This window comes from Amaranthus tricolor, chromosome 9, assembly GCF_026212465.1.
Source record: "Amaranthus tricolor cultivar Red isolate AtriRed21 chromosome 9, ASM2621246v1, whole genome shotgun sequence".
Taxonomy (NCBI): domain Eukaryota; kingdom Viridiplantae; phylum Streptophyta; class Magnoliopsida; order Caryophyllales; family Amaranthaceae; genus Amaranthus; species Amaranthus tricolor.
In genome coordinates, this window is record NC_080055.1 from 10,182,002 (window position 1) to 10,209,440 (window position 27,439).

Consider the following 27,439-nt stretch of genomic DNA (forward strand, 5'->3'; position numbering starts at 1 on the left):
TTAATAAGATAATTTTATAAGTTATCATTTATATCCGGTATATTATTTTCATAAAAGATACTCCCTCCGAATCAATTTAGTTGTCCCATTTCCTTATTTGGCAAAGTCTTTTTAGTTGTCCCATTTCTATTTTTGTCAATCTTTTTTATCTAAATATTCTTAGTTCACACAAGTAATTACGAATATACCCCCATATACCTTACTTACCCAACTATCCTTCATTACTTACCCTTTGCTATTTACCCTTTTTAATGGACCCCACACCATCCTTAATAACTGTGCCCAAACAAATGGGACATCTAAATTCGTTCGGAGGGTGATTTATATATAAAGAAGCTTAGAAAACGGCAAATTACACCCATGAAATTAATAAATTACATTATTTTACATCCTTAATTCGCAAGACTTGCAATTAAAGCAACATGATATTGGTTACCTGGGAGTTGGGAAGAGTATTATTTGTCACGAATACTCATGATGTTGCAATACCCATGAAATTTAATTCCTAAAATCAATAAATTTGGTTTTATAAATCATAGGAAGTAGGATTTCTAACGTAAATTTTTACTTACCTTGGGGATCGAGGTAATAGAATTTTGTCAAATTTCTTGTTTTTGCCTGCCAAATAATAATAGATCATATATTTATCAATTAAAAATTATTTGGGATAATTCTATCTTTTATCGATTTTTCATGAATGATCCCAATTATATGGGTGTTTGCGATTTTTCTATAATAATTCAAACTTTTGGTAAACCATAAATAATCTCAATTATAGGGTATGTTTGCTAAAGATGCACCAAGATAACCTATAACCTGTTGTTTTACGTAAAAACTAGAAAAGTAAAAACCAAAATAAAGTTATAAAAAAATTGAAAAAAAATCAAATAGAGATACCAGTAAGTTTATCTTTTGACTTTACCTTTTAATTTTATTAACCTACAAAAATCGCTCATCATATGAGATTATTCATAATTAATTAAAAGTTAGGATTATTGTAGAAAATTAGTAAAATGTTGAATTAGTTTGGATAAGTTTTTAAACATTTTATCATACCATATTATCTTTTATTTTAAGAATACTAAATTTTTTTTCACATCGAATTTACTCATTAGAGTTTTTAAATTAAAATTTTTTTATGTCAAATATAACAAATTATATAAGACGAAGAAAAATAATTTTTATTCACAGTATGTAATGTATTATTTTTTTAACTTTTTTTGAAATAATCTCATCTCAAATCTGAAAGATAAAACTTTTTGTTCTTCCTACCTCAAATTCAACCTTGTAAACGGCCAAAAAGTACACAATACAGACATAAGGGCACATTACATTACTTTGTACAAGATGATCCGTAGCTTTCATTTCATGTACTCTCACTCCTCATAATATTCCTACATGAATACACATCTAGATCTGTCCTATTAATTTTAATGCTTTATTACTATCGTACTAAAATATAGTTGGAGTAAACACAAGAAAAAATAAAATAAACTAAAAAAATAAATGGGTGAAAAAAATAAGTGAATTATATGAAGAAAAAAATGAAATTGTAGATCAAATAAGGAGAATGTATGGACTCAAATAACACCTTTTTAATAAATATAGAAAATGGCATTCACATATCTAACATTATTTTTCATTGCTAAATTTCTTATTATGATGGGTTAAATAGCTTTTAGAGCCACCATATATTCCTAATTGTGGAATTTTGACTCAAAGAATAAAAATTCACAAAAAAATAATAGTTAGCAAATTGAATTTTATAATGTAAAACTTATTTATAAAATAAATTATAGGAAAATAAGTCGAGTTAGTCAAACTAGATTCAATTGAATTATGATATCTACCTTTTAATAAATGTAGCAAACGAATAATATGTATGATACTCCCTTCGTTCTTTTAAATTTGTTCAATTTGAGTTTTTCACACTTATTAAGAAAAATAGAATCTTTTATTGTAGTGGGTATTATTTTAATTAGATAGTGGTGTAAAGTAATGATTGTATTAGTATGAGAAAGAAAATTAAAGTAAAACAAAATTTAAAGAACAAAAAAGGAGTGAGATAGTGAATATACTAGAGAAATAAGGAAGTGGAAGAGAGAAATGAAGGTATATTAGGAAAAAAAGATTTCCAAAAATAAAAAGTATTTTAAAGTGAATAAATTTTTAAAACTACCCGTTATAACGTGAATAAACTTAAAAGAACAGAGAAAATATCTAATAGAACGAAAAGATATTATATTTCATAACTTAATTTATACTCTAATAATATTTCATTTCCAAATTTCGTGTACCTAAAAAAGATCATTATAGTGTACTATTTTAACATCATATTTGTAACATGCCATTATATTGGAAATTTAACACAAGCCAAGGCATGAATGATTAATGAGATATACCCTATGTTTCACTCAATTTACTTTATCTTTTATTTTAATCAATCTTAATAAATTCAAGTTAAATCTATATTTACATACCACTCTACAACTTTATTTTTTATATTTATTCTTATTTCTTAAAATTTAACTACTTTTTATCTATTATATTTAATTATTTAGTTTTTGTGCTAAAATCAAATAAGTGACGTATAATGGGTAGTTGCAGGGTGCAAGAGGGAGTTATGTCACTGAAAACGTTGAACGTCCAATGTCAGAAAGCAATAAAAGATAAAATTGGAAGCTTAGTAATTTAAGTTGTATGTCGTTGTCTTAGATCAACCGACCGTTTCTCCTCCTCCTCATGTCTTCTCTCTACTTTCACTGCATTTACATTGGTCCATATTCTCTTCGGTCTTTTGATTTACGAAAAATAGTAATATGTTATAAGGAAAAATATTACTATTATTAACGATCAGGTAATAACGTAATAGAATAAGTACTTCTTAACTTTACTCTACTGTTTAGTCGGTGCTACATTAATAAAATTTTTATGTTTTAGGAAACAATTATATATATGATTAGAAACTTTTAAACACGTTTATGATAAAAGTTATTTGATTTTATTTTTTTCTTCAATCAAACACCCTCTAAAAAGAGAAAAAAAGAAAAACCTCTAATTTTTTGATTTAGTCTATATTGGGAAAAGTTCTCTATATCATAGGTCTTCAAAAAAGAATTAATGATTTAATATTTGTTCAATCTTGTAATAAAATTTGATTTGACCTGACTTTAAAAATAGACTTTACAATTATGTAAAATCAGTCTAGATAGAAAATTCGAATTTAAATTGACTCAAAACACAAGATTCGAAATCAACCTAATAAGCTGAATGAATAAAGACTTATACTATAGCATGAAAATTGCTTCCATTTGTAGCAAATGGCAATGGGCATTATAATACTCAAATCCTAATGTGAGAGTGAGACTCATCATGGTCTTACAACATAGTAGGAATAGGAGTACTTCTCAACTTCTCTCTACTTCACTCCTTTTCTCCACTATATTTTTTGTATCTTCTTATCCTTCTTTACATGGATGCTTCTTGTATTCAATATTACAAAACTAGCTCTCTACTTTTGTTTCTCATATTTGAACTACTAATATGTCATCCTACAACACAACAACAAACTCCTAAGCTAAGCAATATTGATGAAAATGTGCTCATTCTCATCAAAAACTCCCTCATTGATCTCCCTCCCTCCACTTTCTTCTCCTCTTGGAACTTCTCCTCCTCGGATCCTTGCACCGCCTTTTCCGGCCTTACTTGCTCTCTTACTCCTCCCTCCACCCTTCGCGTCTCCACTCTCGAGCTCGGTTTCGATCGCTTTGGCACCCTTGGTCTCTCCGGGTCTTTACCCCAGTCAATCACTCGACTCACCGAGTTGACTCAGCTTATACTCCATCCGGGCCTAGTCACGGGCCCAATCCCCTCTGAGTTGGGTAGGCTCGTCAATCTTAGAGTCCTCTCCTTAGCTCATAACCGCCTCTCGGGTCTCATTCCTCCGTCTCTCACTCGTCTCCGATCGCTCCATACATTAGACCTCGGTTTCAACCAACTATCGGGCCGAATCCTGCCTACATTACTCACCGAGTTGACTCAACTCCGAGTTCTCATCCTTGCAAGCAACCGTCTCACCGGCAAGTTACCCGAGTTAACTCCGCGATCTCAGCTTCTCCATCTTGACCTCAAATCTAATCGCCTTGTGGGTCCCATCCCACCTACATTGCCGTTAAACCTCCGTTACATTTCCCTCTCACAAAACAATCTGTGGGGCCCAATAACTAACGGCTCTCTGGAGTCGTTATCGCAACTAGAATATCTAGACATTAGCCAAAACCTATTTAGTGGGCCCATTCCTTCCTCTCTCCTCCGCCCATCTCTCTCCACCGTCTTCCTCCACCGGAACAACTTTTCCGGCGTAATCTCAGGAAATTACATTGAATATCCCGAAAACTCAATCATCGACTTCAGCCACAATTCCTTTTCCGGTCAGATACCGGAAGCGTTAGCCGGCGCCGCCAATATTTACCTAAACAGCAACCGGTTCAGTGGCCCCGTACCCGATTACTACGTACATGGGCTGGAAGAGGGAAAGATAAAAACTTTATATCTCCAACATAATTTTCTAGATGAATTTCCTATAAGAAATCATTTAGGATTAGTGTCATTGCCAAATGGAGTTGAAGTTTGTTTGTCATACAATTGTATGGTCCCACCAACAGGGGTCAACGCGTGTCCCACAAGCGCCGATAATAACAAGTCTCGTCCGGCTGATCAATGCTCGGTCTTCCGCAAAAATTGACGGAAGTTTATTCTCCCATTCTTTTTAATAGTTACACTTTTTTTAGGAAATGAAGAGGTAAGAAGAGTATAGATGTTTAAAAAAAAAACATTGGATATTATCATATTATATACTAAATTTTTTATTTACCATCTGTTTAATAGTGGGTATTAAATATTGCCAATAGTAATAGAATTTAATGTAAATATATTTATTTTCCTTGAACAATCTCATATTCTTCACCGAATTCATCGCAATGTATTATCATCTGAAAATGTGGTATTAGGAGGTAATAGATTCTAATGAAAAAAAACTTTTTAAAGATTAAAGTTTCATTACTATGGAAATGACATGGTACATACCATAAGTATTTAACATTATTTAGTATGAATAACCAAACATATGAGTTTAAAGAAAAGAAATGTGATTATTTTTGCGCTAGATTGTGGGAGTAGTAGAATAGATTTGGTAAGGAAAGGGGGTTGTAAGAAGATGTACAAAATTGGAGGGGAAAAGGATTTGATAGAGGTTAGAGAGCATGTGAAAGATGTATAGTCAAATTTGGCATTGCATGGGATTCGGAAAAATTAATGTTTTACTAGTGGTGTATGTTTGGATTTTTTTTTTTTTAATAATTTGTTTAAAATATATTATATAGTACTCATGCATTATATATCACTAGAATTAATTTCTTTTAAAAGCTCTACAAATGTTGTAATGGATTTCTATGATTGTGCATTTTTTGAAAATTTATTATTTATACTATATACTAAAAATGTTAATTATAATAATACATATTATAACCATAAATTTAAGAAGCAAAAAGATATTTATTCAATAAATCACCAATTTTCTATTATAGATATATATATTCAAATATAATATCAATTTGATTTTTTATAAAAAGCTAATAGTTAAAATTGAATCAATTAAAAAATTCTAAAAACAATAAAAACAGAGTAAATTTAGAGTTTTGGATAGTAATTAACTATCCAAAACTCTAAATTTACTTAGTTTTTATTGTTTTTAAAATTCTTTTAACTTTTTATTAAAAAAAAAGTCACGAGGGTTACAAGCAATCCATACAACATAACAAGACTAATAATAAGAAAAACATAATAAGCCATGCATCTTTCCACAATAACGCCTTCTTGCCATATATCCAATCACCATGTAACTCCCGCTTCAAGAAGTTTTCATGAATCACATATACTTTTCAAGGCATAACCGAGATTAAAACTCACTTGTGTATCCACTTTGAAAGCATGAGGAACATTTCAAGGCACAACATGCACATGATCGTTACCAATGATAAGGTTGAACCCCTTTATTTAATACAATCCTTAAACATCGCCACCCTTTTTATTTTATCGCTACCCCTATTTTAATGAATTGACAATATTGCCGCTAAACTATATAATAAAAATAATATTTTAAAAAACAGTTTAAAAAAATTTTTTTAAAAATTTAAAGGGGTGCGTCGCGCGCAACTGAGCTGCGGCCGAGTCGCGGATTTTTGTGCGACTGAGTCGCACGCGACTCAACCCTTTAATTTTTTATTTTATTTTTATTTTCTAAAATTTTTTTAAAATATTATTATTATTATTATTATTATTATTATTATTATTATTATTATTATTATTATTATTATTATTATTACTGTTATTACTTTTTAAAAATATTATATTTATTTTTATTATCATTATTATTATTATTATTTTTTTTTTTTAAAAAAAAATATTATATTTATTTTTATTATCATTATTATTATTATTTTTATTATAATAATAATAATAATAATAATAATAATAATAATTATTATTATTATTATTATTATTATTATTATTATTATTATTATTATTGTTATTATTATTATTATTATTATTGTTATTATTATTATTATTTATTTTTATTTTTGTAAATATTATTTTTATTATTATGATTATTGTTATTTTAAGTCCAGGGGCATTTTCGTCATTTCATTAATATAGGGGTGGCGATGTTTAACAATACTCTTATTTAATGCGTATTCATTTTAATATGTTTTACATCTATTTTTCTTAAATTTATTGATTGAGATATTTCTTTTTTTTTTTTTTCTAATTGGTGTTGTTTCAAATATGTTTAATCAAATATTGACAGTAGAGACCTTGTTTTTGCTTGCAAGAAGCATGTCTGAAATGAAATCCAATGTAATTAGCAATCTCATCAGCCTAAACATGCAAATCAACTATTGATTTGAATTGCTTATCCTTAATAAATCGCAAAAAAAATTCACTCCTGAATATTATGTACAAATAAAGAAAGAAAAAAATTATTTTTTAAACTTTTTTTTTACATAAAAGTTAAATCATGAAATTAAAAAAAAATAGTTACGTTAGTATTTTGGGGATTGAATTCAACTTTCATATTACGTTGAATAAATAGTTGAATAAGTTTCAAATGAATTGAAAGAATTTAGAGAAATAATAACCAAGGTTGTTTTTGTTTTTTTTCCTTTATTGCTTTTTCTTTTTTATTTAAGTTGGATTACCCCAATTAGATCTTACAATTATTTTAAGTATAGTTCAATTGTAATATAAATATCACTCTTTTCATTGCTATTTGATGTTTTATTTATTTTTTACACAATTTTTTGATATTTTTTTATCTTTTGCACAATTTCAAAGGATATGTTTACGATTCACTTTCTATAAATACATTTCATAAAAAAATTATTAAAAATATATGAAAAAAATTATATACATCAAGACAAATCTAATAAGATCTCACATAAATATATTTTAATCTGTAGATATCAATAAAAAATCATGTACAAGTTTCTCCCTTCTTAAATAGAATATTCCTTGTAGAAACAACAGGAAACGGAGGAAGTAGCATTTTGTATTGTTATGGTCTTATAGAAACTTTCTGGGCAAAAAGAACAATAGTGTCATCCTGTGGGATTGATTACTCAAAGCTCAAAACACTCCAGAAGTTACTATTCACAGTACAACACCAGAAAACAAGTAGTTGCTGTTTGTAAATCATTACTTAAAGCTCAAAATATTTGTGATTTTTCGATTTTTCGTCATAATAATTGAATATCCACCGGAGTTTGTAAATCATTCCGTGGAGCTTGACCTTGAAACTAAGCACATGGTATGCGTAGCACCGATTGCAACGGAAAGAACATGATGTGACCCCAAGCCATCGTCTTCCCTTAGAAAATTCACTTCAACAGGAGACGGGTTTATCTCCGGCAAGCCAGGAACACCTAATTGAGAGTCTTTTGCATTTCCCCACATGTACAACTTCCCCGTCTCTGTCGAGAAGATTTGTATTACTTTTAGTATGAACTTAGCAAATGAAGGACATGAAGTGAACGGACTAAATAGCTTAGCATAATAATTACCATCAAATCGAGATGCTTAAGTACTAGAATGTCACCAAAGAAGCATGTAATCATTTTACGCATAGATAATTGTAACATCGTTACCTCCTTCCTAACAAAAAAGGGCAAGTTTTTACCTGTTATGGCTGCTGAAGATGAACCACCACAGGCGATTGAGATGACACGCTCATCGGCCAGAGCCTCAATTACTGTCGGCACCTTTTGATTTTGATTAGAATAATGACCCAACTGACCATGTCCACCATGTCCCCACGAAAGCACCTTGCCATCCTCTAGGAGTAAACATTACATATCGGAGATGATGATACTAAGCGATTTGCATGAAAAATACAAAAAACTAATACAAATTTTTCTATCATAAGATTCTTGAACTAACCGGTTAGAGCGAGAGAATGATATCCACCGCAAGCTATTTGAACCAAACGCACATCTTCAAGGCTAGATATCAGTCGTGGTTTCCAGCCACCCACTTTATCACCCGTTCCAAGCTCGTGGTTAGAATTGGCTGCCAGTTTAAAACAGAAAAAAGTGTAATCTCACTCTAAGGTTATGCAATAATGCGATGACATTTAACCATTAAATTTTTCGGAATTAGAATGAGCCTTTCAGGGTGACGGCAAGAATAATAAGGGACAATTTAATGACTGCTATTCCTTCATGTGATTTACCGATATGTTTTCACAACATTTTCCGGAATCTAGAGTGTGAACAAGCCAAAGTTGTCCTTACAGGTGCACATGCACATAGAATAGAGTTCTAGAGATCAGAGATGGAAGAAGACAAATAGTATAGGGACGGCTACAGGGAATACTAGAGAAATTACATATGTACTCCTAGCAATCAGGTAAAATTTCGATCAGTACATGATCTTGGTTTCTCCGAATCAATTGATGAGACAAGACAGCAGGGTGAAATTGAAAACTTCAACAGCAAGCAAAACAGTGGAATACACAACTGCATACACGGCAGCACTTTACACTGTCCTTAAACCAAACTTTACATAAATTTATGCAAATTGTTTAAGCTAAATAGGGAAAGACAATGCTTATATGTTGCATGAGGAACTTCATATGAAAAATCCATCACCCGCTACTATTTCAACTGAAGGGGTGTTTGGCGTGAGGGATTTGGGGGAAGGGAATAGAATTTAGAAAAAGAAAGTCCCAAGTCTTTGTTTGTTTACATGGAAGGGGAATAGAGAAAGGACTTAAATTAGATCAAGTCCCCAAATAATGCCCTCAGAGAGGGAGGGTACATAAGGTTGAGACTTTAAGCCCGAAAACCTTAACTAAAAGACCAACATAAGAACAAGGGACAAGACATTCTTTTTAGCCCCAAAAGTCTCATCTCAAGTCTCAACTAAAAGTCTCATAATTCTCATTCCCATTTTCCAAACACCTCGTAATAGATGATTGCAACCAACTTTCAGGAGATTTCACATAATTCCATTTAACAAAAATTGAGAACCACATGGATCAAGAAAAAGAGCAAGAAAGCGACATTAGGTCCAGATAGAGTTTTCAAGAAAACCAAAGGTATACCTCCCCAAGTCCAGAGCTTCCCTTCCTCTGTGAGCACCATTGTGAAAAAACCTCCGCAGGCCACAGAGGCTACAGGAACAGGCAAAGCTTTTACTTTACACGGGACACTAAGCCCACCTGTTTGGTCAGGACCACGTCCGGGACCAAGACCTAATCTACCATCTCCTTCTTCTCGACCCCAAGTGTATAACTCACCTACATTAAGGAAAAAAATGAATATTTAGGAAAAACCACAGTTGCACCTGCCATGCTATTAGAAGCATATCAAACACATTAACCAGAATGACAATCCAAACAGAACTGTTTCTATCTTTCAAACAAATATTCGAAACATAATAGAGGTGGGCATAAAAGGTGGATCACCACATGCCTTTTTCACGGTCTTGATATAACATACACACAAAATCACAAATATATAAACAACCAGAAAATGTAGTTCATTAGAAAACAAGATGCAGACTGATAAAATTTTCAGTGTGCAAGCATCTAGATAATCTTGCAATAAAGTACGTTAACAAGACCCCTTCCCCCAACCCGTCATTGCTTGTGAAAAGAAGTCCTTGGGCAGTTAACATACAACTCATTCAAATCTAATAATCAACAAACCTATTGAATTATATGTTTTGGACCATAATCATTTCGAGAAGAGAGCTAAAACTCTTCAACGCCCCTAATGGCTTCTGTACTTACTATTCTATTATAAGCCACAAAGAAGCTTGCTTAATTTTAAACTTAGCTCCTTTAAGTTCAATATTAATTTTGAAATACACAAAATTAGAATCTAATCGGAAAAAAAAAAGAAAAAGCATCAAACAAATGTTTTGCATTTTTCTACTTATCATAATACCCCTGTCCAGCTGCATAAAAACAACTTCTTTTTCTTTCTTTCAAGTAACAGCAAGGATGCAACTCAAAAAGATTTTAAGATTTTTTTCTGACAATACACATGCGGGCGCAACTGTCTGTTTGTGCACGCCTATGAAGGCATTTTATCACATTCATAGTGGGAGTGTGATCAATGGTCCAGAATTATATATACTTCATTATGAGCGCCCAATGTCCAAAAGTCCAAACAGCTACTTATAATAAAGTTTGCATCTCACTAGTGAAGGTTGCTTCCTGAACATGGATAAACTACAAAGAACAAGACAAAATTTTGAAAAACAATCCAATTTAAACCATTTCCAAGAAATGCTTCTGCAAGCCATCGACGAACCTGATTCAGTGATAGCAGCAGTATGTGTTCCACTTGTTGCAATATGTTTAATTTTCTCTTGCCAAGACCCTTCAACAAGTCTAGGAACTAATTCCCTTGTGAAAACAGTGTGACCAAGAGCGCCAAACCCACCATATCCCCTGCAAACTTCATTTTTTTAAAAGGTAAAACCATCAAGCTTTGGAGAATTTAGAACACATACATTGTTGAAAGACTCAAAACTAAACAATGATGCAATTACTATCTTTCTCTAGTGATCAATTCAAACTCCCCCCCCCCCCCCCCCCACCAACTAACACACACACGCACACAAAGGATAAATAATGTCAGCTCCAGGACCCAAAATTCATTATTGTTTGGAACCAAATTATAAAGATTGGTAAAGAGGATTCATATGAAAATAAAAGAAGAAATTGATTGTAAGATAACCATTAGAGAAAGACACTAAGAGATAGGACAAAAGGTTTGCGAATTCTCTTATTAACTTTCCTTTAAATTGGAGGAAATTATACTTGATAAAAGCTTTCATCTTTCAATCCATAAATTTTTCTTCCTCTCTTAATTTAGCCAACAAAACGTATAGCTCCTTCCATTCAGCCAAAATACCAAACATTCTAAATTTTAATCACATATCGTCTCATCTTCTCGATTAGCTTGAAAAAACAAGGAAGAAACACCAATAAGCTACCATCGGTATGGTTAATGATAAACTTGAAGACTTTTTCCATCTTCTAGGACTAATATAGCACATGAAATGCAAAAAGAAAATTAACGAAAATTAACAAAAATATTGATTTGCAAATAAGTCTTGTTATGAGACTTCCTAATGAACTACCCCAAAGTTCACAACCTAAATAAGTAATAAGTTCAATGCTACACTTTAGTGCTAACAAGTTTAGTTGAGTACAACTTGATTCTCTTCCAATAAATTTTTCCCACCACTTAAGGGAATTTTGGTTTGGTAAAAACATTTTTCCAATAAAACATATTCACTACACTTTTGTTGTTTGGTTTGACAAGCAAATTAAAAGGGAAAACTTCGGTTGAAAATAGTCTTTTATAGACTTGAAAACATTTTCCACTAAGGAGGTGTTTGGTTTAGAGGAAAACATTTTCCTAAAAACATGTTTTCTCCAATTTATATAAACTGGTTTGAGGAGGAATTTATGTGGAAAACATGGTGGAAAAATTTTTTATCACTTCAAAATTGGGAGGAAACCAACTTTCCTATACTTCTTCATTCTTAATACTTCCATTTCCTTCAAAAATTTTCTGTCAAACCAAACAAAAAGAGAAATGATTATCATTTGCCTTTACCTTGCTTGCATTTACCTTTGGAAATAGTGTTCAGGGACAATATATTCGTCGAAACCAAACACCTCCCAAAAATGAAAGGCAACCAATTTTCCTCCACCCTTCTATTTTCAACACCTTATTTCCCCCTTAGAATGTTCCATCATAGAAAACAAAGAAAAAAATTAATTATCAATATCATTTTCCATTTAAAAATAGTTTTCACTGTTTTCCCCCAAGTCCAAACCAAATCCCTTGAAAAATCCCCCAAGTCCATTGAAAAATTAATTATCAATTACTACTTGCAACTCACAGTGAAATTTTCTCAACACCATGATGTCACAATCAAATCAATTGCGAGTATTTTAGAATGTAAGTACTAAAAACCAACAATCAAGTCATCATCATTCATCAATCAAAAATTCACAATAATCACAACATGATTCTATGAAGACATGGATGGAAAAGTTGTTTCCATCAACTTCCATAAAACCAGTTTTCCTTCACCCTTCTTCCTCAAGACCTCTTTATTCCCTCGGAGTATTCCATCAAGCCAAACACCCCCTAAATTAATATGTAATAGCATACATTTAGTACATTTAACAACAACAATCAATTCATCCATTAATCAAAAATTCACAATAATCGATCAAAACTTGCACAAAAAAGAGAAGGAAGAACAAAACTGACCAACTAAAAACTTGCCCAGAAGAGTTAAGAGCAATAGAATGAAGCCCACCTAGAGCCAAAGCCTTAACATCAATCATATAAGGATTCAATTTTGGAACAAAAACTGAGTCTTCATGACCCAACCCAAGTCTTCCACCATCACCTTTTCCCCAAACCCAAAACTTCCCATCAATCAACACCGCAGAATGAAACAACCCACATGAGATTCCAACCTCCACCGTCGATTTTTCAACTTTTGGGAGAGAAATAGTTCCGGGTGATTGACAAAGTTGAAAAGATGGTGGAACAAGAAGAGAGAAAATAGGGGTTGGGTAAAGATGAATTTGTTCTGTTTTGTTGCCAAGTTGACCTGATGAACCTCTACCCCATGAAAGGAGTTGAAGAGAGATGGTGGAAGATGAAGGTGAGTCGGTGGGTTTCCATAGAATTGGAGGTTTGTTAATGGAGGTTGTGGTGGTGGGTTTTGGATATTTGGTGGTGGTTTTGAAAGAGAAGAAGGTTCTAATGGTGGTTAAGCGGTGGTAGAGGGTGGAATAATTTGTCATTTTTGATTGTGCATTGGAGGTTTGTTGGGTTGGAATGTGGAGTAAATGAGTGAGTTGTGAGATTCTCATGAGGGTTTTGGAAGGGTTTTCTTTTTCTCATTTTGCTTACAACATACATACAAATCACAAATCATTAATTAAGTCACAATTCTCATTTAACACATTCATTCGTGGGACAATTTTAATTTGTGATAAAAACTCGATTTTGATATGAAAATATATATTTTAGTTGTTTTAAATAGTTACTTTAAATTGACTTCACCATAAAATAGTCTTAAATAAGAATTGTTATAATTAAGTTTGAGAATTGTAACCGATTCTTGTTTCATTTAGAGAGCAGAAATCACTTTTTTCATGTAAGATTTTAGATTCAGTTCTTACTTAACATGTCTTCCCAGTGATCAAACAAAATATTAGTCAAGATCGAAATTATATTAATCCAACTTGACTTCAATCTAACTTTGACTTAAAGTAACATTGAATTAGGGATAGTCATTGGTCTAAACTTTTATTATTGTTTAAAAAAATGAGGATTAAAGGAATTGAATGTTACAAATTATGACACTAAATAGTGGTGTTCAAAATCAGATATCGAAAATCCAAATGTATGATTTTTTGATTTGATTTCGATCCGAGTAAAATCAGATATTCGGAATTTAAATCACCCAGTTTTTAAAGATCGAACAAATTATCCAGTTTTTAAAGCCGAATACATTGTTTAGCTCACATGGTTTACACTTAATGAATTCGTAGGTTTATGAAAAAGTAGTTTGTTTGAATTTATTGCAATCTAGGAATGGTATGTAACTATATACAGTCGCAATGGTTATCTATATATCCTCCAATTAGTTGCACAATTGTCATGTGTGAATGCCTAATGATTCAAGTTGCGCCACTGTTTAAGATAAGTGATCCATGATTAATTCAACATAAATGTGATCAAAACTTAAGCATTGTCCAACTCCAACTTGAACAAAATATGACGTTATCAATATACAATTGTATCTCTAAATGGCTCAACTTTACATCACATTACTCAATTTAAATATGTTTCTGTGTGAGTATTGGACACAATTAATATATGAACTAATTGATTGATTAGCTCAGTGATTTTCTTTAAGCAAGGGTTTTGTAATGGATTAGAAAGTTTGTCTTTACTATCCAGCCAGATCATACAATAAGACCACTCCTATGATGCCTGTTGTTCCTACAAAATTGAACAAGGGTTAGGAAGGCCCGAAATGGTTTTTTTGGGGGTCTGCTCCGACGTCTAAGTCAGTGTTTATATAAGATGAATTGCCTAATAGGTCCTTCCATGTAAACAGTGGCAGCAAGGTGGATTAATACTTAGGAATTGTTTAGCGTGAGGCTTTGTAAATTTTATTAAACAAGAGATTATCTTATTTAATACAATGTCTTTAATCTTCTTTAAATGTTCTTTTGAAGATCAATGTGAGTACTTGAGAAGAGTTTATATTCAATGTTTAAGTATTAATTGCTCTTGAGATTGTTGTTCTTAATGTATTTTTCTTTGTAGAAAATTAGTTACCTCATTCTTGGTGTGTCTTAGAGTATTTATATCCTACCATTGGATGTAAGGAATGTTCTAAAATGTCCATCAGTTGATGTCTCAGCAACCCTCAAATTTATGGCTTGTTAAGGTTGTTATATCCCTAGACGTGTCAAATCTTTATCTTTCCTCTTAGTGGTGCATTTAAGTCATCAAATGGTGCTTCTTTCCTTAACATCTGAAACGTGCCCCACTATCAAAGAGGTAGCTTCTTTGCTCTCCACCTATGTGGGCTACATTCGGTAGGTGTATTCAATGATTACCTTTTCATTAATAGCATTTTCATTTTTGTCTCAGTACTCTTATTTTACTTTCCAAAAACATTGATCTATTTGTTCCCAAAATCTAAGACTAAATTGTCCTTCTCAGATTGTTGACTACTCTTCTTTTAGAATGATTTTCACCCAGATTTCTCGAGACTAATCTTGACACATACAAAATCTAAATCCAATTGAGTTGTTTTTGATTTGATATTGGTTTCAATTGAATATGATTCATTTTCAACGCAATTTGATGTTGATTCAGCATAGAATCAAATTGAGATAATCTAAAATTACCAAGCTTTTTGATTCAATCCATGTAAACTAATCCATATGACTCAATTTGATATAACTAATAAAAAAAACACCTTTTAACTCAACACTCAATTAAGTAACAAAATTAGAATGCAGATTATATGCCCACCATCCATCGTGGACCTAAATTTTGCCCCATCATCCATGTAAAGTTTTATAAATGTCTAATTTAATCATTTTTTTTTGTTTGGTATATGTTAGAAATCTTGATAGGCAAAGAGGAAAGAAAATCAATGATGTAGATAGTGAGACAAATCTCTATCATACAGGTACTTTTTGGCTAATTACTCTCTTCGTCCCACGAATTTACATTAATTTTCATTTTAATTTGTCCTATATGAGATTTATTGGATTTCTATTTTGAGTCATAACTTACTCTTTATTTTAATTTTTATCCACACAATTAAAATAGCTTTTCATTTCATTCACATATTTCTCTATTTTTTTTAATAAATCATATTTTCTTATTCATCCTTTAGTCCTCCAAGTAAAGAGACAACATTTATGGATTGTTCGTTGCCTTTTCCCAACCACACTTTACTTTCGAGCGAAATTTTGAGTATGATCATGACATTTTTTTATTCAAATTTTTTTATACAATCCATAAAGTTCGCCACCCTTTTCATTGTATCGCCACCCTTTTCTAATGCAGTTACTAAAATGCCCTTAAATCTATTTTTAATTATAAAATCAACCATTATTATTACTAAACTAAATTTATTAATAATAATTAAATTTAAATAAAAAATATTAATTTTAAAAAAGAAAAAAAAAATTTTAAATCGGAATATAAATCTAATCACACGTTTTGTGTTAAAATTTGATACATGATAACTCTTTTGGCCAAAAATTTTGATAGAAAAATCACATTACTACAACGTTTGTGGCATTAGAACCTAGACTTCAAGATCTTTCCAATGATATATTATATGCCCGATTCCGATAACTGAGCGAGAAATGATGATCATTTCAAATTTGCTTGTGCTAAAATTTGAAATATGTTTAATCTTTAGGGCATAACGTTTTATACAAAAATCGTACTAATGCAAGGTTTACGACATTAGAAACTAGACTTCAAGAGCTTTCCAACGAAATATTATTTGCCCAATTCTAACAATCGATCGAGAAATGACGATCGTTTAAAGTTTGAAATAATTTTTAACATTCAGTCGCGCGCGTGACTAGACCGCACGATTCACGCGACACTTGTTCCACCTTTGGAAGACCTTGCGTTATGTCACCAGACCTCGATTTTTCATATATAAATGTAACTAATGTATCCCCTTATAAATGATTGCTCCATAATGACCATGAATTGTTGTTCCCGGAGTAGCCAAATAGGGCTTAGCCAATCTTATTACTACGAAGTCAAATTGAACAATTATAATTTGACCTAATTTTAAGTATGGTCCATTTTTGGTCATACATACATTTTCACAAACAAATTGTCCAACATAAATTTTTGTGGATGTCTCTTCACAAAAATTATAATGAAGAAAATAACAATTCAATTTCAATGGATTCAAAACGATGTTACTGCATGGATTGTGATTATAAATTTTTTCACTTTCATCCATTAAATAATACGGAAATTTAATTAGTTGAAAGGTTTGCTTTAAATTGTCAATTTGCAAATAAATAATTACAGAGATCTGATTATGAATTATTAAATGGTAAAATGAAAAAAATTAGAAATTGGAAGGGCTGTCCCTAAAGAACCAAACGAATTCCTAATTAGACTTAGGAAATCTTTTTGAATTGATTCTTTGTGAGATTTTACACCTTTGAATGGGAATGGACCTATTCAAAAACAATTGGATGATGACAAAATTATAAAAAAATGAGATTCTTTGTTTATACCCAACACTAACATGGTCAGGTCGTGCGCGACTAGATGTTAAAAATCCCTGCAAACTTTAAACGGTCATCATTTCTAGCTCGATTGTCGAAATTGAGCATATAATATGTGGTTGAAAAGCTCTTGAAGATTTCTAATGGCACCTTGCATTAATAAGATTTTTCTATAAAAAGTTATTCCCAGAAAATTAAACATGTATCAAATTTCAACACAAATAAACTTTAAACGATCGTTATTTCTCGCTCGGTTATCATAATTGGACATATAATATATCATTGAAAAGATCTTGAATTCTAGGTTCTAATGCCGTAAACATTGCAATTATGTAATTTTTATATCAAAAGTTATAGCCAAAAGAGTGAATATGTATTAAATTTCAACACAAGCATTTTTTTTAAATTAACGATTGTTATCAACGCTTTTCATATCATTTTGGTGATTATTTTTATTCCCCATAGTGTTTCGATATTAAATTTTAGTTCAGAAAGTTTTCTTTGAGAAATAAAGTTCTGAAATTTCATAAAGGACAATATTAAAATGTGGGGAACTATAATAATGCTAAGCAAATAGAATTGATAATTTTACAAGGTTAGCGCTTGAAAGAAGTATTCCCCAACTTCTATCCCTCCCTCCCTCCCTCTCCTGCACTCTTGGGATGAATTCCTGCTTTCTGACACTCCTGTCCATTTATCTATCCACCCGTTAAACTCCTCCTTCCTTTAAATTTGAAGACTCCATTATCATGACCTTGCTTCAGCAAAAATCTCTCCATTTGATTAACTTGAGTAAGACCCTTTACAACACTTTGAAGTTTGTATTTTTCTTATTACAACTATGAAATATAAATGTCTGTTGTTTATATTCTAATTAAAATGCTTAATTTTTTGTGGGTTTTTTTCTTTCAGGTGAGTTTTGTGAAGTAAATCCAATGCGTTGTATTTCTATGCCTATGGGGCTTGTTCTTCAGGTAACCCATCCATTATTTTGATTAAAGTTATTACTTTTTTGTGCAATTTTCCTGTTTAAGCTTCTTAATGTGTGAAAGTATAGTTATAAACTCAATACTTGTTCTAAATTGTTACCAATGAAGTTTCACATTACAACTTGTATGAATAATTTGTAAAGTGGGTTATTAAGATATTTATTTTGTCAATTATTGTTATAATTTGGAAATTATCTTATATAGGTGTAAGTATGATTATCCTTATTCATATCAAATGAATAATTTGATCTTTTTATGGAGGATTTGTGGGATTATTAATTTGCATATCAATATCAATAAATATGTTAATAGTGCAACAACCACATTCCATTACCTTAGGGTGTGTTTGGATGGAAGGAAATAGAGGGAAACGAAGGGGAGTGATTTGGAGGGGTGAAGTATTCCTTGTTTAGATAACAAAATGGAATGGATGGGATTTGGAGGGGAGAGATTTGAAGAGATTAAATGAATAATTTTTTACTAGGTTTCAGTCCCTCTAAACTTGGAAAAATTTAGCGGGAAAATTCTCATCTCTTCCCTTCCCTCCAAAACAAACAAGAGTTACTTTCTTTCCATTTCTTTTTCCTTCCTTTTTTTCTCTCTCTAAAATTGTCATCCAAATAAGAGTTAATGCCATTAAAGCTTTGTAGGTTCTAAACATGCTTGTAACTTGGAAATTTATCTTATATCAGTGGTAGTATAGTTATCCTAATTCATGTGGAATGAATATTTTGGTCTTACTATGGAGGATTTGGGGGTTTGGTTGTTGATGGCAATGTTTGATCCTAGAAACTAGAGTTTGTAGATTAGTTCTCCTTGCCACTAGTCCAACTAGGTAGTTGCTAAGGAGTATTTGGGGGTTGATTACACTAAACGTATCAATTTGCAAATCAATATCAAGACATGTTAATAGTAGACCTCTAAAAACTAATCCTCTTTATACTTTAGGGGTTTACTGGTCAAGTCTCCTGATATTGATTTATTTGTTATCAAAGAAGATATTTCCCTAATCATGTATGAAGGAAATTTGGGTTATGTATGTCATATTGATTTGCAAATAAATATTAGTGACATAAATGATAAGCTTTTAAATTCAAAGGGGTTGGAGTTTTAAGTTTTCACCCTTCATGTGTTTGTTGTTGACTTTTCCATATTAATTGTTGCTTTGATTAGTAATAAACTATTTTTTTTTGTCTAATTTGATTTCCAGACACCTTCGTTTGGAGTTGTTTCTAATTTCAAAAGAAAAGAGCATTCTTGTGTTTTAGTAAACAGACGGCGTAGTTATATTAAAAATGCGATCTCGGGTATCCAGATGGAGAGTAACATCGTTGTAAAGGAAGATGTTGAATTTAAGTCTTCATTTGATGAGTATTTGAAGGCAATGGAGTCTATTAGAGCTGATAGGAAGAAACAAGTTCAGAATGGGAACACTCATGGAAAAAAGCCTACTAATGTTGCACTCCGTAAAGATGTTTTGCAGGATCGAAAATGTAGTGAGACTGTTGAATTGTCTTTCAAGGTAGATAGGGAGAAGAAGAAATTTCAGAGAGGGAGTGGTCATGGACATAAGTCTATTGATACTGCACTCCGTAAGGATGTTTCTCGGGGTCGGAAACGCGGTGAGACTATTGAATCGTCTTTTGATAAGAAGAAGAGGCAAGTTCAGAGAGGCAGTGGTCATGGAAAGAAGTCTATCGATATTGCATTCGGTAAAGAAGTTTCACAAAGTTCGAAACACAGTAAGACTCTTGAATTCTCTGTGAGATATGATAAGGGAAAGAAGCAAGTTGATAGCGGAAGTGGTCATAGAAAGGAGTCTATTGATGTTGTATTCGGTAAAGATGTTCTAGAGGATTGGAAACATGGTGAGACAGTTGCATCGTCTATTATTGTTGATAGGGAAAAGCAGCAGGTTCAGGGAAGTGGCCATGGAAAGAAGCTTATTGATGTTTCATCTAGTAAAGGTTTTATGGAGCATTCTAAACGTGGTGATGCTGTTAAATTTAATAGGTTCAAAAGGTCAGATTTCGAGGAAGGATATGAACAATCCAAAAGGACTGAACGAGTTGCTGTCAAAAATATGTTGGGTGGTAGTGTTCGAGCACGATACAGTGTACAGTCTCAAGGATCCAAAAATGGTTCAAGCAAGCAGTCTGATGTAGAAGCCACTACTTCTAAAAGCAGCAAGGTTATTAAGAGGAAGAGCATGCTTATGGAGCAAATAAGTGATGACAATGAATTGGAAATGGAAACGTTTCTCTATGATTCATCTGATGTACTTAATGATGGCCTGGATGGTCCTCGAGTTTCACGGATGGAAATGGAGGAAAGAATACAGACTCTTGCTAAACGGTTGGTATTTGATCTTCAACTTCTTCGCTCACATTTGTACTTTTCTTTATACAATGTATTAGCTTATTTGTGCTCTTGCCTTGGCCCATGGCTATAAGTGTGAATTATTGCGTATTTTTTGTTCTTCCCTAGACTTTATTAATACTAGAAAAACTTAAACGTTGCATCATATGTCGACAATACTGTAGTATTCAATAAATGGTAACCATCTTTCGGGTTCTTCCTACTGTATGGGAATCTGTCTCTTACACCTTAATTCAAATAGGAGAACCTATAGAGAACATGTAATGGGGGTGAAAGAAAAGGAAAATAAATTTTTTGAGTCACCCTTCATAAGTCTTCATATTGATCTATTTTTTTGGTCTGTCTCAAATGGTATATATTGTTGACGGTGATTGATTGTACAACATTGCGGTTTCTGATTCATCTCTTTTGTTGGTCTTATAGTGAGATTGGCTCAAAGGTTCTTATGATTACTTGTAGTGAGCATTAAATTTGTAATTTGCATATGTTTTTACTTGTCCTCATAATACTATTGTGTGTTTTTTCTGAAAATGAATGTCAATGGCTTCTTGTACCAGTTTAAATGCTGATGTGGACATGCCACAGTGGATGTTTGCGAAGACAATGCGTAGTGCTAGAATTAGATATTCTGACAGTTCTATCTTGAGAGTTATTCAGATTTTGGGTAAATTTGGAAACTGGCAAAGGGTACTTCAAATGATTGAATGGCTTCAGATGCATGAGCGCTTCCAATCCCATAAACCCAGGTTTGTTTTTTCCCTTGTTTTCAACAATTACGTGAAAGGTTTTTGAATTAGTACTTGTTCTGTTTCTTCTTTAAATGGAAAAGTTTCTCAAGACAATTGAAGTCTTAATTATTTGTGTTTATGATCATTTTGACCTTTCTCAGCTTCCATAGACTAAGTGGTTAAGTCCTAATTGCGTAATCAGTGGTTAAGCATCTACTGCTGTTTCATTTGCATTTTGTTTTTGATTCGTTTCTGTTCCTTATGTGTCGAAATCAAGCATATGCCTTCTTTGTATATTTTCAAGCCAATTTGTTCAATATTCTGCCAACGTTCTTCTAGATAACATTATAGAATGTTGTGACTAGTATCGGATCTGTCATATGTAATATATATCTGATTGTAAAATTTACTTCTGTTAAATCATGCTCTTAATTTTTAGATATGTCTACACAGCTGCACTTGATGTCCTGGGGAAAGCACGACGTCCTGTGGAAGCACTAAATCTTTTTTGTTTAATGCAGGTAATTGTCTTCACTGATTAGCTTTTTCTTTATCTCCCCTGTGTTGTTTCTGGTGTTTCACTATAGTTATGGATATTTCTTTCTCAAGACACCGTAAATTTTGACTACACTTTCTGTGCACTGCAGCGACACAAGACTACCTATCCTGACATTGTGACATATAGATCAATCGCGGTTACTCTTGGACAAGCCGGTCATATGAAGGAACTTTTTGATGTAATTGATAGCATGAGATCGATGCCAACAAACTTCAAAATTGATGTTCTCGATGAATGGGATCCTCGGATTGAGCCTGATATCGTTATTTACAATGCTGTAAGTACACAATGTGATGAGTAGACATAGTTTATTGTTATTGTAGTAGTGGAACACCCTTGTTGCCTGTTGGCGAGGCTGGTATACATGTCAAGATGATTGGAGCCATTGTTACCTGGAATGACATTTGGTTTGGAGCGGAAACAGGAACAGGAACAAGGAACGCATCCTAAATTGACTCGGGAACAATTATGTACAATATACCTTATATATGATAAATATATTTTTGAAAACATAATTAAATCAAAATGTTTTTTTTTTTGCTTTTTTAAGTTGAATTTTTTTAGTTTTCAAGTTTTCATCTCGTTTTTCCTTCTTTTTTTTTAAAAAATTTGTAAATGAAGGCCAAAATACCTTTTATAAAAGGTCTTCTACACCGGGACGTCAGCTTGAGCGATATGGGTCGCGTTTTATGGTGATTGGGGACAGACGTTCCCAGATCGCAGAACGTAGCTACGTTTCACGTTTCATGTAACTATGATTGGAGCAATTAAATTAAAGATGAGTTGTCACTTCTTGACAAAAAATTGGTGCCTTGGGGTAGGGGGTGCCAGATTGTGACACCAACATAAAAGATAGATGAAGCTAACTTTGATTCTTTTCGTTATATTTCAATCAGGTTTTAAACGGCTGTGTTAAGAGGAAAGAATGGGAAGGAGCCATGTGGGTGCTACAGAAATTGGAAGAAATAGGCGAACAACCATCAAGTACAACATACGGACTTGCTATGGAGGTAATAGTAATACCTTTGCTTCATTAGCTGCATAAAATCATATAATCCCTCCGTCAAAATACATGTTCCGTCTTTTTATTCACGTGTCTATTATTTTCATCAAACAGGAATCCTGATGAATTTTTACTCTTTAACCAGGTTATGTTAGCTTGCGGGAAGTATGACTTGGTCCACGAGTACTATAAGCGATTGTTGGGATCGTCTGTGCCAAATGCCTTAACATATAAGGGTATTTATGCAGCTCGTTATATAGTTCTTTTGTATAATAATTCCTTGAATAATACCTGATGACTTGTTTATTGTCCATCTTGTAGTTCTTGTTAATACTCTTTGGAGAGAAGGCAAACCCGATGAGGCTATTGCAGTTGTTCAAGACATGGAAAACCGAGGACTACTTGGTTCAGCCAGTCTTTATTACGACCTTGCCCGCTGTCTCTGTAGTGTGGGAAGATGTGAAGAAGGATTGATGCAAGTATGTTTTAAGTCAAATTCTATATTTTACTTTTATTTCTATTGTAGCTAGAGGTGTTCAAAATAGACCAGATGACCCGAAATTTACCCGACCTTGTGACCAAACCCAATTTGACCCGACTTCAAAAATGATTTACAGATATGTAAAAAACAATAGGACACAAAACCCAATTTCAAACCAAACCGAAACGGCTAATCCAAAATCAACCTGATGACTCTAATGAACACCTCTAATTTTAGCTCACTTCCCTTTTGTTTTCCTTTCTTATGAATCTTTATTTTGAAACGTATCTGTATTCAGTGGCGGATGTTTGTGTAGGCCCAATAGAACCTGGCCGTTGAATCTTTTGAGTCATTATACAAAAGCAAAATGTTTATTACACTAAAACGTTGTTGCTTAGTGGTTAAGAGTATAGTTTTTGAACTGGGTGTTGGGGGTTCAATTCTTGCCCTCTCTAACTTAGGGTCCCAGATCCGCCACTAGTGTATATGAAAATTGCAAGTATCGTTCTATGTAAATGCGAGTTCTTTTCGGTGTTATAGTCAATCACCTGATATGAAAAGTTAACCACGCAACTTTGCGAAATATCGCAGGTTGACAAGATATGTAAAGTTGCTAGTAAGCCTTTGGTGGTGACGTTCACCGGTTTAATTCAAGCATGTTTAACCAGGGGTAATATTCATGATGGTGCATCAATATTCAACCATATGCAGAAGTATTGTTCTCCAAATACCGTGACATATAACATTATGCTGAAAGCGTTTCTTGGATATGAAATGTTTGATGAGGCTAAAGAGCTCTTTCGGAAGATTATTCAAAGTGGAGACAAACGTAGAAAGGTCAAGAGTAAGATTAAGCCTGATCGTTCGACATTTACGATGATGCTAGAAGCATTTGTCCGAGATGAAAAATGGGATGATTTTGAACACGCTTATGAACAGATGCTGCAGTATGGGTATCCTTTCAATACCAAGCACCATCTTTGGATGGTTCTAAAAGCTTCTTGTGCTGGAAAGGTATTTCTTTTTCGTTGTCTTTCGTTACTCAAGTTTTTACTTCTCCATTCCGTTGCCTTTGGTAGAGTATATAACATATCGTAAAAACTCAACTATCAGCTTAAGTTTTTGGTTGAATTGGTTACTTGACATGGTATTAAAGACTACGTAACAAGAGGTCACGGGTTCAAATCTAAACCACCTCTCATTTAAAATGGAATACTCAATGCCAGGTATGAGGAGGGCATGTGTTGAATCCACACTCCTAGCCCAAAGGGCTCGTGTGAGGTGGCGTATTAGAGTATATAACATTCTGGCCTCAACCATCAGTGTAAACTTTTGGCAAGTTGGTTCCTTGACAGCTTTAATATCACCAAATGGCTTTCACGTATGTGGGATCAGATATACGCAATTTACCCTTGTTAGTGATGACAAGTAGATTATTTTCGATAAACCCTTGGTAGTAATAGTCCATTATAATCTAAAACCAAAGTACATAGACTTTGGCCCATCGAAACAAGGGACATGTTTACTCGAGTCCCGTTTCATTTTTCTAAATTCTTTCTCATATATGGAATCTATACAGCACTTGAGTTTCTTAAATATTACCCAACATAATTTACAGGACGAAACGGTTGAAATAACATGGAGGCACTTGTTACGATTCAATCGTATCCCACCACCAAAACTCATCAAAGAAAGGTTCAGACTGAAAATGGAGAACAATGACTTGGTCGAAGCATTTTCAAGCGTTTCTTGCCATCCTTCGAGCCATCAAGAGTCATTTTCCAAGGAGGCATGGCTAAAACTACTCCAAGACAATGAACATTGCTTCAAGAAAGAAGCTCTTGAGCATTTGATAAGTGAGATCAACACTTTTCTTTCCAAAAGCCAATCACCAAACATCATATACCAGAATTTGCTAGACTCTTGTATGGAATTTGTTAATATGACTCAATAGTTCCTGATAGAACTTCGATGTCGAAATGCCCGTAAATTGTTAGGATGTTGTAAATTAGTCATTTATTGATTTCAAAGGCAGACCCAAGATTCAAACTATGATGGAGCTACATGTATTGCCCTACATGGTTAATTTTTGAGTAATTTTGGCTTTTATGTTGCATTTATCGTGAACTACTAGTACCTTTCTTTTGATGGGGCTTTTCGCTTAGTTTTGGTGCGGCCATGGATCTCCATACCCCTTTGTTAGTGCGGCATTGTTTGGTTTAGATTCCGTTATCTACAATTTGTTAGTGAATATATATATATATATATATATATATATATATATATATATATATATATATATATATATATATATATATATATATATATATATATATATATATATATATATCTTAAAGTGATTACTTACAGTCTTAAAGTAAAGTGATCACTTATAAAGTTACAATGTTGAAGTGATTATTTTTTATAGTATTCAAAAGATCACTTATAATCTGAAAGCGATTACTTATAAAGTTCAATTATCACCTTAAAGTGATCACTAATTGTTTTAAGGTATTCATTCACTTACAATCTTTAAAGTGAATAATTAGATAAATAAAGTGACTATATAAATGCATTTCATAATAAAACGATATTCTCATAATAAGAGGGTTTTGTACAAAACATGCAAATTACTAAATGGTTACATCTTACTCTTTTTATCTACGAACTTGCACTCGTCTTATTTCATATGCACACTTTTTACCTATTTGTTTATATCATTTTTCTCATTTACTTCAACAAGATTTCAATATGTGAAAAAGAAATCAAAGTGTCGAAATTTTTTGGGATATAAGGGTAACTTAAGTTGTGGAAAACATGTTAAGAAATTGGTTTCTAAAACACAATATTGTGATTTAATATTTTTCTCGTATTTAAGCAAACAATTTCTATTTTCCCAACAGTAGCAAATTCACCTCTAATAGAGTTAATGTAGAAAATTAACCTCAGAACTCAGAAGCATAATGAATTTATAGATGGCAAATTTGCTAATGAAATTTGACCAAAAAGATTTTGGGTCTTGTGAATTTCCCAAACATTAAACCCTCTTACGAGTAGGAATGGTCATGGGTCGGGTTTGAGTCAGATCCAATCAGACTCGAACCCTGATCAGACATATTAATTTTTGGTGAATCTATATTTGGACTCAAAACTCTTAGGGTATGAAAATTTTAGATTTGAATTCAAACCCGTTGGATCTAATGAGTCCTAAATGAATTTTGATTTAATCATACTTAACTTTTTTATCTACAAACTTACTGTTGCAAGCCTTTTCTAATTTAGACGTGGGCAGTCTGCTTAGACACTAAAAATCTAGAAGATAGTTTCAGGATGCATTTTGCTTTTAGAAGGTTTTCCAGTCAGTTGAACGTCTAAAAAGCAACAAATTAATTAGGTCAATAAATAAACTTGGAATAAATAATTTGTAACTTGCTTACATTGTGACAGTCGATCAGCCATTTATATACCAAAAAATCTAGTGTTTGATGATCAAACTAACCACATTAAAGAGGACAATCACGTCACTAAGGACAAAAGTCTTGGAAGGGTTGTTGCAACTATCATATTTTGCTACAATATGTCTAACAAAAAGGTGAAAGTTTTTTATGCATTTAAGTATAATTCAATATTTGATGTTATAGGTTGAGAGTCAATAAGGGTTGGCAAATCTAAATGAATTTATAGCTCAAACAGATGCATTAATGGTAGCTCGAGAAGAGGTCTTCTTAGCACAAAAAAGGATGTTAATGGTGCAAGCAAAATTCAGGGTTAATGGTGCAAACTTAAAGAGACAAATAAAATATTAAATGCCAGTACTGAGTTAAATAAAATCAATATCAAGCCAGATATAAAGCTACTATACAAATCAATAAAAAAATAAAATAAAATAAAAACTTGTAAAA

At 32.5% G+C, this 27,439-nt stretch overlaps 3 protein-coding genes across 4 annotated transcripts; 2 read left to right on the forward strand and 1 right to left on the reverse strand.

Annotated features, from left to right (window-relative positions):
* Window positions 1-3,472: 3,472 nt before the first annotated feature.
* Window positions 3,473-4,744, forward strand: LOC130823227 (LRR receptor-like serine/threonine-protein kinase RGI1). The gene has a single exon (XM_057687854.1). The coding sequence runs from the start codon at window positions 3,473-3,475 to the stop codon at window positions 4,742-4,744; it is 1,272 nt and encodes a 423-aa protein (XP_057543837.1).
* Window positions 4,745-7,502: 2,758 nt separating this feature from the next.
* On the reverse strand, window positions 7,503-13,503 carry LOC130823132 (RCC1 domain-containing protein RUG3, mitochondrial). 2 transcript variants are annotated; one of them, XM_057687753.1, is made up of 6 exons: window positions 12,907-13,503; window positions 10,875-11,021; window positions 9,659-9,853; window positions 8,494-8,622; window positions 8,234-8,389; window positions 7,503-8,027 (listed from the first exon to the last, which is right to left on the reverse strand). In XM_057687753.1, exons 1-6 carry the CDS (start codon window positions 13,469-13,471, stop codon window positions 7,828-7,830), a joined length of 1,392 nt encoding a protein of 463 aa, XP_057543736.1. In that variant the 5' UTR covers window positions 13,472-13,503; the 3' UTR covers window positions 7,503-7,827. The 2 variants fall into 2 exon arrangements, with proteins under 2 accessions (XP_057543736.1, XP_057543735.1); XM_057687752.1 differs by having other exon boundaries at window positions 10,875-11,014; window positions 12,858-13,502.
* A 4,468-nt stretch (window positions 13,504-17,971) lies between these two features.
* Window positions 17,972-25,664, forward strand: LOC130823133 (pentatricopeptide repeat-containing protein At1g30610, chloroplastic). Its single transcript, XM_057687754.1, has 11 exons — window positions 17,972-18,190; window positions 18,311-18,372; window positions 19,598-20,742; window positions 21,324-21,512; window positions 21,934-22,015; window positions 22,142-22,330; window positions 22,950-23,063; window positions 23,202-23,292; window positions 23,378-23,535; window positions 24,129-24,551; window positions 25,156-25,664. Exons 1-11 carry the CDS (start codon window positions 18,148-18,150, stop codon window positions 25,489-25,491), a joined length of 2,832 nt encoding a protein of 943 aa, XP_057543737.1. The 5' UTR covers window positions 17,972-18,147; the 3' UTR covers window positions 25,492-25,664.
* The last annotated feature ends 1,775 nt before the right edge of the window (window positions 25,665-27,439 follow it).